This window comes from Colias eurytheme, chromosome 10 (genome assembly GCF_061535395.1).
Source record: "Colias eurytheme isolate Ceu_HAF_F1 chromosome 10, ilColEury1 Martin Lab GWU primary, whole genome shotgun sequence".
Lineage (NCBI taxonomy): Eukaryota > Metazoa > Arthropoda > Insecta > Lepidoptera > Pieridae > Colias > Colias eurytheme.
This window is the reverse complement of record NC_142989.1, coordinates 10,296,384-10,308,393: the sequence shown is the minus strand read 5'-3', so window position 1 is coordinate 10,308,393 and position 12,010 is coordinate 10,296,384. Positions and strand designations below refer to the sequence as shown.

The 12,010-nt window shown below is 34.9% G+C and overlaps 1 protein-coding gene across 1 annotated transcript; it reads right to left on the bottom strand.

Annotated features, from left to right (window-relative positions):
- Positions 1 to 6,636: 6,636 nt before the first annotated feature.
- LOC149905429 (uncharacterized) lies at positions 6,637 to 7,966 on the bottom strand. Its single transcript, XM_090106575.1, has 2 exons — positions 7,118 to 7,966; positions 6,637 to 7,003 (listed from the first exon to the last, which is right to left on the bottom strand). The coding sequence occupies exons 1-2, from the start codon at positions 7,873 to 7,875 to the stop codon at positions 6,637 to 6,639; spliced, it is 1,125 nt and encodes a 374-aa protein (XP_089962701.1). The 5' UTR covers positions 7,876 to 7,966.
- Positions 7,967 to 12,010: the final 4,044 nt, after the last annotated feature.

Genomic DNA, 12,010 nt, shown 5'->3' with positions numbered 1-12,010 from the left:
ACCTAGCTCAAATCGTCTAGTAGTTCCAGTAGCCGTCTTCGAAGTACACCTGCAGGTCACTCCATCAAGTCTGGAGGTAAGGTCTCAACATAACTAACAAAATGAGCCTAAACTCGGCATACCTAGCTCTACTCGTCTATTAGTTCCAGTAGCCGTCTTCGAAGTACACCTTCAGGTCACTCCATCAAGTCCGGAGGTAAGGTCTCAACGTAACTAACAAAACGAGCCCAAACTCGGCATACCTAGCTCTACTCGTCTATTAGTTCCAGTAGCCGTCTTCGAAGTACACCTTCAGGTCACTCCATCAAGTCCGGAGGTAAGGTCTCAACGTAACTAACAAAACGAGCCCAAACTCGGCATACCTAGCTCTACTCGTCTATTAGTTCCAGTAGCCGTCTTCGAAGTACACCTTCAGGTCACTCCATCAAGTCCGGAGGTAAGGTCTCAACATAACTAACAAAATGAGCCCAAACTTGGTACACGTAGCTCTAATCATCTATTAGTTCCAGTAGCCGTCTTCGAAGTACACTTTGGCAAGTACTTGTTTACCAATCAATCACTGTCCAATGAAATTAGGTAAATGGTATCTACTTTTGTGACCATTCAACGTTACAAACAAATCAAAGTAAATTAAAAAAAAAAAAACATGGCAATAAAAATAAGTTCAATTATCAAGTCGTGTCAGTTTAGTCATAATTTCGTCGTTTCTCGCATTTCGCTGTGTGTGTGAGCCGTGCACGTGTAGTAGTAAGACTCAAAACGTAAAATTGATGCGCGTCAATTTGTATATGCGTCCTTAATCTTATGAAAGAAATGTTTTTGTTATGGATTAATAAAATTGTTCTTTACAATCAATTTACTATATTAATATATTTAGTATCTTATACACTAAGCTTATACAGATGGTAAATGGTCAAACTATGTAAAGACTATTCAATAGTGATTCTAGATGACGTCTAATTGAAAAAATAAACTTTTGAGTTTGAAATTAGTGATGTAACGATACATGATTTTGCCGATACGATACCGATACCGATATTAGTTTTAAAATATCGGCTATACCGATACCGATATCAATGGCTTGGTAGAAAAATAAATAGTGAATTATGCATAAAAGTTACCAACATTTAACAGAGACTCAACTGTAAATCGTATTCTTTTAAATAACAATGCCAAATCACAAAACAAGAAAACCATTTATTTTAGTATTATTATTTTGCAAAGTGAGTAAACTTTAAGTTATACACATACAATCAGTACATAATAAAAGTTTACTATTGGTAGAGATTTTTCAGAAAACAAAGTGCGCACGCGCGGGCGGCCTCCCGCATCGTTCATTGAATGCGCGGTTTTGAATTGTTTGATATCGTTATCGGTTCTTTTATAATCGGCGATACCGATATATCGGCATGCCTATTATATCGGCCGATATATCGGTATCGTTACATCCCTATAAGAAATGTTATGCTACTAACTAAAAAAAATCTTATGAAAATTTTAAACAAATGTAGTTTGCGCGGTAGAGCATATATTTGTATCATGTATTTTTTTGCAGCGGATGTGATGTATTTTTTTCTTTCTCTGATTGATGTTAGATACATTAATTCCTGAATGTTTATGTCTAATATGATTTTACAATTTCGAAGTAATGTACATGTGGGAATCTGAATACATCACACTTATTAATGTAAATAATAAATATATTTATGATAATTTTATATACATTGCTACTCCTGTGTTAAATCTTACTTTATTGATGACTAGCTGCGCCCCGTGGTTTCACCCGCGTGGCTCCGCTCCTGTTGGTCTTAGCGTGATGATATATAATATAGCCTTCCTCGATAAATGGGCTATCTAACACCGAAATAATTTTTCAAATTGGAGTATTTCCTGAGATTAGCGCGTTCAAACAAACAAACAAACAAACAAACACTTCATCTTTGTAATATTATAAGTACCTAGTTAAACTTTGCGGGAGCGTTTTGACTTTTTTTAAAAAAATAAAATAAAATTAAAATTAAACTTATTTAATTATTACTTAACTATAACAAGTGGACGATTTGGAGTCACAAATGTTAATGCCAGAATTACATGCAATGATACAATCGATACCTTATTGCGAAATAAATGTTTTTCAATAACTGCAACGCTTATGCTAAATTGCAAGAACTCTCCGGTGGTCTTGCTGAGGCCAGCGGAAGGCTATTGCTCAACCTAATATAGAGGGTTGGGGTGGATGCGTAACTCCTCCCTCCTTAAGTGCGAAATTATCGGTTTGTTCATTTTTAATAACTATCCGATGATTTCGCAGACATGTTACATTTAATATCTTATAACGAAGTAAGTAAAGTAAAAATAGAATTACAAGTACAAAGATTAAAAATAGAGACGTATAGCCTAAAGTAGCACTGAATCTAAAATTTCTTTCACTGTTAACCATTTCACTATCACTGAACACTGATTGCTTTAATATCGTTGACATATATTTAACTTCGTCCAAGTTGATGCCTCGCATATTGAGTACACGTGTACTGGACAATATTATCCAGTTCTATTCACAGGTAATTGCGGCAAAACTATAATTTTTGTTGGTTCTACAGGATCATTCTCAGTGATTACTTGGTGAGGGCGAATCGTTATATTCTGGATCTCGATGCTACATGGTTCGTCGATGGTCATTATGTATGTGCCCACGACAGGATATTTACTGACATCACCATTGCAAATTTGAGTCAGAGTATTTCTGTATTTTGAGAAAAGTATCCAACTTATAGGTGTGATTCTTTGAATTCTCACATTCTCTATATTGATTAGCTGTTGTTCGCAGTGCATTGGGTTTCCTTCAAATTTAAGCAGTTGTTCTATGCAAGTAGTTTCAGGATATGGCGTTTGATTTTGTTCATCGCATAGAAATTGTTCTCCAGCAGCGAGCGATCGGCACGGTTTTACGACCGGTAAGTATTTCATCCCCTTTGCCAACAGGTAAGGATATTTAGGAAAAATGGAAACGGTATTACTATCGGATTCACGGTACATAGGTATAGAGTATAATTTGTAATAGTTATAAGTATAATTTATCTGTAATTGGAACCTCCATTATGAACGTAATCTGGTTTTGTTTAATATACGATTTAACATTAATAGTTTTCTTCTAGTTTTACTAAATTTGCCTCACTCGCTTTAAACACTAAATTTTCAGTTTGAGATATAAGAATTAAATGTTGCAACAGCTCAGTAGAATTAATAATACTTTGATGTAATATGGATACTTTACTAAATGCTAGAGCAGTCTCTATTTCTCCTAATTTTATAAAAATAGAACGAAAATTACTAACAAATAAATTTAAAAGGCTTACAACATAAGTAGTATAAACCCAATGATTATCCTTAGATGCTAATTCCTTAATCATAGACTCTACAATTTTTAAACGCTTATCTAATATATTAGAATTTTGATTTAAGACTTCAGTAGAATTGATAAAACTATCGAGCATTTTAGATATTAAGGTAATTTTATTTCTAATGATAGTCTGATCGTTTTCAAGTTTAGCTGTAAGTTTATCGTATCTAATTGCGTCACTATAGTCTAAATTTCCCGTTATAATTTTAATTAAGGAACCCAGAGGGTTGAGGATACTTCTTTTGACGCGTTTGTGTGGAACTAACTGTTCGTATTTCTGAACCGTTATGTCACGAATATATTCAGCGTGATATTTTGCCACTTGAAAATCGTGTAAGTATGAAATATTCTTATTAATTAAACTATCGAATTCACTTTATTTGCTAATAATAAAATTTAAGTCATCATTAATCTTATCTAAATTTAAAACCTTAATTATAGTCCAATAGTCTGTTTGGAGATATGCTTGCCCTTCTTTCACAGGATAAATTCCCGGGTTATGTTGAAGAAGTTGTAGTTGAAGGGCCAGCGCGGACCTCATCACTATCAGCCAACACCACAACGCGGAAGGCGTTTTACATTTTTAATAGGGACCATAGTCTTCCTTTTACCAATCTCTATCGGTATAACGTTCCTTGAACCTTGATCTATAACCTTAGCTTTATGGAATCGCGGCTTATCCTTGCCTTTTCGCTTATTAACGTCTTTCGCAAATATAATTTTTCCTGAAGGGAGACTGATTTGATCTTCACCACCTCTCCTATCCTTTACTTTTTGCTTTTCACGTGAAAGGTCGTGAACTTGCATTTCGTTCTTAAACCACGTATATACTAAAGTTTGATTTGGTTTCGTATATATTGCTTCATGTAATATAGGTATACCGGACGATTCTACTATATTAGCTGAATGAACTGTATCCGATTTTGACGTGACAGATGGTGACCTGACTGGGTAGTCACATGTTCTAGGAGAACTTAGCGCCGATAAAGTTTCAGAGTCGGGAATAGATATCGTTTCACTAGAATCGCGTTCTGGTATAGTAATTGTACTAGAGTCGTTACGCGCTCTTGGCCTATTGTCTCTATCGTCTATATTAACAACCATAGATTCGTTTTCGTTATCGGAATGCGTAGCGTTAACCCTAATTCTAGACAAAGCATCCGCGTTTAGATTTTGCTTCCCTTTCTTATAAACTATTTCATAATCATAGTCTTGGAGTCGAAGTCGCCAACGAGTCAGTTTACTACTTGTATCCTTTTGAGAGTTAAGCCATGATAAAGGTTTGTGATCTGTATATATCATAAATTTCTTACCATAAAGATAAGGCCTAAAATGTTTAATAGCCCAAACAATGGCTAGACACTCGCGTTCTATGGTGCTATAGCGTGATTCGGTGTCACTTAAGGTGCGGCTTGCATATGCAACGGGTTTATCGCCTCCAATGGGGCCCTGTGATAATACTGCCCCTAGCGCAACATTAGACGCATCAGTCGTTAAGATAAAAGGTTTTTCAAAGTCTGGGTATTGCAAAAGTGGTGCATTCGTTAAGAGTTCCTTACATCTATTGAATGCGTCTATGTAATTTTTATCTAAAATGATTTTATTCCGTTTTTTCAGGCAAGATGTTAAGGGCTTCGTTACATGTGCAAAATCTTTAATAAACCGTCTATAGTATCCTATAAGACCAAGGAAGGATTTGATCTCAGTAGTTGTTTTGGGTATCGGGTAATTAAGTACCGCAGTAATTTTATCGTCATTAGGTTTCAGTCCGTCTTTAGTAATAGTATGTCCGAGGTAAATTACTTCTTTTCGTAAAAATTCAGATTTGTCTAGTTGTACCTTTAAGTTTGTCTGTCTGAGTCGGTCAAAAATGGTTCTTAATTTTAATATATGTTCATCTAAGCTAGAGGAGAATACAATTACGTCATCCAAGTAGACCATGCAATGTATTCCCTGTAGCCCTCTTAATATATTGTCCATTGCTCTCTGGAATGTAGCAGGAGCTGTTTTTAGGCCAAATGGCATTCTAAGGAATTCATAGTGTCCATACTGAGTGCTGAAGGCTGTTTTCTTAATGTCTCGCTCGTCTACCTCAATCTGATGATAACCACTTGCTAAATCAAGTGTAGTGAAGTAGAGGCTCTTACCAAGTTTGTCCAGTAAGTCAGTAATATTAGGAAGTGGATAACGGTCGTCAACAGTCACGTCATTAAGCCTTCGATAATCAACTACCATACGCCATTTAACTAATCCGGAAGCATCGCGCTTCTTCGGAACTAAATGAACTGGAGCATTCCACGGGGAATGTGATTCTCGTATTACATTGTCTTGAAGTAATTTTTCGACTTGTCTATTAATTTCATCTGCTTGCGCAGGAGCCTGTCTATACGGTCTAACAAAAATCGGGTCTTCGTTTTTGGTATTAATTTTATGTTTAACTTCGTTTGTAAAACTTAATGGGATTTGTTCGCAATAAAATATGTCCCTATATTCGTGACATAGGGCGAATATCTTATTACGCTCTATTTCGCTAGTGTGGTCAAGTCTCAGCTTTGATAAATTATTTTTGAGTAATTCGTCATCTTCGTTGTCGTTGTGTTTGTCGTTATGTACAAAGTTACAATCGGAAGGGTCTGATGTTTGAAGAGGTTCGTTAATTTTCAGAGTCATGGGTGATTCTACGCTATTCTGGATTATTGTTGTCGCATAGCCATTATTACAGTTAACTAGTGCTGAGGGCATTCTTACTCCGGGTTTAAATTCTTTAAAGTCGATTACTGCAACACCTGAGTGAAGGTCGGTAGGAATTTTTACCTTCTGTTCACATCGGGGTGGCAAGTGGATAATATAATCTAAGTTATTATTAATGATGGGGATGTCTGTGTTCCTGGTTCTCAGTAGCAAATGTTTCAGGTCAATTATTGCGTCTATTTTTTTTAGTAGGTCATTACCAATAAGTCCGTCATAGCGTTCGTCTACGTCATACAAATGAAATTTGTGGTCGTCAGGGGTATTTAACGTTGGAAAAAGCGGAATTTCTATAACTTCGTCATGTTGGCTGGATGCATGGGTGCTTATAACTTTAAAGGGTTCATATTTTATAAAATTCGGAAAATATTGATAGGCAATTCGGGGGCTGATGAATGATCGCGTGCTCCCAGTATCAATCATAAATTTGGAATTAATTTCAGGAATATAAATGTGTGGCAATTTCAGATTTGGATCGCAATTTAATTCTATGATTTCTCCTTTGTAGAGGCTTCCGTTTGAAAATTTTCTTCATCTGACGGAGGCACATTAATGTCTTCAGTATCGTCAGTGGGTATATAAATATCATTCTCATCGTATTCGTAATTCGTATAGTCGTAAGGATTATAGTCATAGTAATAATTGTCATATAGTAAATTGTCATTATGTATGTCGGTTTCATTCAGTCTAAAACCTTGCTGAGTTATTTGCGGTCGAGGGGGTGCCGTCCTCATGGAAACGTCAGTAGACTCAAAGCGGTTATTTTGAGGAGGTCCTTGACCGAAATGCTGTGGCTTCATACCAAAAGTTTGAGGGGGCCTATAACCAAGTTGTGGGTTTTGATTAAATGTAGGCCTATAACCAAATTGTGGATTTTGATTTAATGTTGGTCTATAACCAAATTGTGGATTTTGATTTAATGTTGGTCTATAACCAAATTGTGGATTTTGATGGAATGAAGGCCTATACCCGAACTGTGGGTTTTTATTAAACGGTGGCTTATAACCAAATTGTGGATTTTTATTAAACGGTTGCTGGGGTGTGAATTTAAAACCAAATTTTTGAGGTACATTTGGTGTCCCAAAATTAAATCTTTGTTGAGGATTTTGTAAAATTTGGGGCACCGTTGTATTATTATGGGTACGATTGCGCGACTGATATTGTTCGTGAAAATTAACTTCTTCTAACACAACTTCTAGAGCCTGTTCTAATGTATTAGGCGATTTTAGTCTAACAATTCGCACCATGTTTTCGGGCAAATTATACAAGAAAACGTTCAGGGCTGTATGATTATAAATCGCAATTTTCGCGCGTTTAATTTCCGTATCTACCGATAAATTAACCTTCGATATTAGTAACGATCTAATATTCTGTATCCTATTACAAAATTCAAGATAACTTTCCCCGGATTTTATTTTGCAGGACTCGAGCGAGATTTTTATGCAATCCTCACTGCGCGGATCCCCAAAATGTTGTTCTAGTAATTCTTTTAGCGCGGGCCAAGTATTAATATCTTCGCGCTCCGATAATAACGCGGCGGCATCGCCTATTAATCTACTAGTTATTGCATGTAAAACGTAAATATTCTGCTCTTCATGCCCTCTAAATTTATTAATTATATATTCGCATTTTCGAAAGAATAAATTCAAAATTCTTTTGTCTCCACCAAAAAGAGGAATAAGCTTTAACATATCACTCGGAATTGTTATTACGTTTACGCTTTCCATGTTAAATAAGTACAGAGTAATTAAAGTTCTGAAGTCTTTAACCAATTACAATAATTTCGAATTATAAAAATCACACACACAAAAATCAATTAAAAACACGATATAATAAAAAGTCTTAAAATATAGCACAAAAAAATATATGTTATCAATCACTATAAAAATTAAAACTTGAAATAAGTAATTATAAAATCACATATAAAATATAAAAATTATTAATTGAATTACGATCGATTTTGAGATCAATTAAATCAATTAATATTAATATTCCTTTATGCAAAAATCATTTAATTTTCTAATTTAAAACTTTTAATTAAGTTACACTCTATAGTTAATTAGTCTGTGCAGAGTTTTATGCAAGACAATTTCTTAGAATTAAACACGATATTTCTTATATTGTATAAGTTCTAACTAATTACTGATTTAATAGAATTTCATATTAAAACCAGATCCGTTATAATGCGAGACGTTCAATCCCAAAATAACAGTTAAAAATAGTTAAAAGTCAAAATTACACTCTCGTGAAAAGGATATGGGAATATATCAGAAAGGATGGCAAAAAGTTTTACTCACCAACCGATCGTCGATCCCATTATTCCTCGTCGTGGTCGTTTAACAAATTTATTTTTCGGTTCTTTCAGGATAGCACGGCCTTTATAGCAATGTTCTAGGGCTAATTTTGAAGACCTCTAGACATGCAGACCTTATGTGGCTATCCTACCGGCTGCGCCAGTTAAACTTTGCGGGAGCGTTTTGACTTTTTTTAAAAAAATAAAATAAAATTAAAATTAAACTTATTTAATTATTACTTAACTATAACAAGTGGACGATTTGGAGTCACAAATGTTAATGCCAGAATTACATGCAATGATACAATCGATACCTTATTGCGAAATAAATGTTTTTCAATAACTGCAACGCTTATGCTAAATTGCAAGAACTCTCCGGTGGTCTTGCTGAGGCCAGCGGAAGGCTATTGCTCAACCTAATATAGAGGGTTGGGGTGGATGCGTAACTACCTACCTACCTATAAATTTTGTTAAGAAATATTGGACCTATCCGATATAATTTGTTTTTTTTTATCTGAACTGATCGACGAAATTTAATACTTTCCATAAAGCAAATTTGTAGAATCTAGGTATAAAAGAAAACTAGGATTCCTATGTACAATCCTTGTCTAGCTTAGACATGGGTAGACATATTATGTGTCTAAAGAGTAGATGTATTTGCTTGCTGAAATTTATTGCTACACGTTTACGTAGAAAATTTTTGTTCATCGTAATATTATGATATTTCTTCGTATTCTTTGGTGAGAACATTGTATTTCTTTGTAATATCTTTTATATAAAAATGAATCGCAAAATGTGTTGGTAAGCGCATAGGTAACTCGAGAACTGCTGAACCGATTTCGATAATTCTTTTTTTATTATATTATTCCTTGAAGTACGAGGATGGTTCTTATGTAGAGAAAACATAAACATGCCACGGGCGAAGCCGGGGCGGACCGCTAGTTGGTAATATATCTATTTATAATTTAACTCAAAAACGTCAGAATCTGTTCATAATCTGCCGTTTATAATATTATTACAATTATGTACCTATTAGTACGATAACTACACTATCGGCGCGATGTTAAAAATACATATGCTAATATTAATTATTTAGGCAAAAATATTCTATGTTACGACTGTATTATGTGTAACGACTTCAGACCATAGAACAAAATAGATGAATTCACACACACACATAATGAAACCTTACAGTAATATATGGGAAAATACCTTGGAGCGAGAGAAATGAGTATGGAATGGAAACTCGTATTAACTTTGTTTTATGGCTTTTGCACCATAACCTGAAGTGTACAAAGCCGCGGGCGAAAGGTAGTTAATAAATAATCTATTTTTAACACACTTCACCTGTCTGTTTCTATTTTCATATTATGTAACCGACATGTTCGTATGTAACCGACTCCTAGACTCGATTTTGACCCACTTTAAACGGACAGATACAATAATTTCATGAGGATAAGCGTTTTTAAACTATTGCATAGCTTTTGACCTATTGTAAAAATTCCGTAACGAAAAAACCACCCACTCCAACCGGCACAACGATGCGATGCTATGCAATAGCTTTACCGCGGCAGTCCTCGAGTCCCAGTTCCCACACGCTTTTTTTTAAGCTATTGCATAGCTTCTATCGTGGGCCTTGAGCGCGGGGACCGAATCCAGAAATTCCGTAACGAAAAAACCGCACGCTCCCCACTCCGACGGGCACGGAGGTGTGGCTTGAAGGCATAGCATGCAATAGCTTTACCGCGGCAGTCCCCGAGTGCCACACGTCTTTTTTTTAGTTTCTGGCTATATTTATTTTCTTACAGTATAATTAATCAACATGCAGCAGAACATCAATGGTTTGATGTCGACAACAAACATTGTTTACACGAAGGTAGCCTCCAAATAGTTTATATTAAAGAAATTCGAATGATTGATAGAAGTTACACATAGCAGAATATTTTTCAAGGATAAACGCTAGATATTTTAATAAATTATTAGATATTAATAGATATTTTTAAACATGAATGAAGTAGATATTATACTATTTATTTTTGAATGTAATCTGATTACGAGATCTGTACGACGAGAGAGAAGTAATTTTAACAAAACCAATTTTTATAGCAGTTGCGATTTAGATTTAAATATGAAAACAGACGATTGAGAGGTTATATTCTATTTGTTTTGTAAAATAAGTAGCTTAGTTACTAAAAAGTAACTAGATACCATAAGTCTAATTTACTTGACCATTTTCTCTATTTTGTAAGAAAATAAATATGTAAGTACCTATATCACAATGACATGAACAACAACAAAACATTTCATTTGAAATAATTACACATTCATTTCGCGCGTATTCTTTCGTTTCGCGCCAAAATCTGACAGTTGAAAACCGAATATAAGACCTGTCAGCTATAAATCACAGATAGCAGTAACAATAAATAGCAATTGAAAAATTAATGCGAAATATATTTTCATTGTTTGTTATTGTTTCTATTCGAGCTTCCGAGCTTTATTGAATGTCAAGATATGTGATGAGGAAATCTATCCATGCTAATATCACAAAGTCTGTTACACTTTCACGCATTAACCACTGGACCGTATTGGATGAAATTTTTAATGAAAGTAGTTGAGGACCTAGGATTATACATAAGTAAGAGTCGAAATTTTTAAATCTATTTTAAAAATGTCTTTTTTTAAACTATAGGCAATGAATTTCAATAGAAACTTTACGCTTATGGTTACTAAGGGCCTACGTCAATAATTCTTCTTATTTAAAAATTACTTTTTAAGTACCTAGGTAAATAAATTGTAATTTTATTACAATACTGGCGTTGCTGATGCGTAATTTAATAGATGCATGTAGTAAAATTTTCAATCATTTATAGCTCGTAAATTTGATGGCGAATTCGTATAAATAACAATAATAATTGGAGGTCAACCCACGCACATTGAATATTGTAAAAGTACCTCTCCGTTTTCACTTACATGATTACCATTACCAATATCAATAGATATATATAATAAAAAAATCTAGCCATGCCTGCGACTTCTCTTGCGTGTAATAATGGCATTGGAGGCAATTTTAATTTCTTACATTAATTATGTTGAAAACTATGACCTCATTTCGAACTCGTAAAACTAATTTTTCGCATCAAAAAGTATTCGTCTTTTCTACGCAATCATACCGAAACAACTGATCCAATTTCGATTAAATTCGCACATTGATATACAAAATTAACTAACCAGCCAGCAGTCACTTTGCTAACTTTACAAATTAAGAGGAGTTTGGATTAGGTACATCCCGTCCGATTAGGGCCCTTCTGGCCTCCTCCACTCAAGCGACAGCTCAAGCCGAGGTTCGTGGTCCCCGTCAAGGGGGGACGCCCTTGTGCATGTCGCTACCAGGGTGAACCTTCAGTTCACCCCCGCGTCCGCGTTAAAATGTAGAAGCCCTTCTGGGCTCTGGCTAACATTGAGAGACACCACACAAAAAAAAAAAAAAAAAGATTAGGTACATAAATATGAATTTACTTTTAGTCCCCACTTTATAAACTTCCGAAGCGTGCATACAGATCAAAAGCTTA

What these genes read in the sequence shown, in the direction of transcription:
- LOC149905429 (XM_090106575.1), bottom strand. Translation starts at nt 7,875, where the DNA reads ATGGAAAGCGTAAACGTAATAACAATTCCGAGTGATATGTTAAAGCTT. An exon ending in AATAAAAACCCACAGTTCGG is followed by an intron (nt 7,004 to 7,117) that starts GTATAGGCCTTC and finishes ATTTGGTTATAG; the next exon opens with GCCTACATTTAATCAAAACC.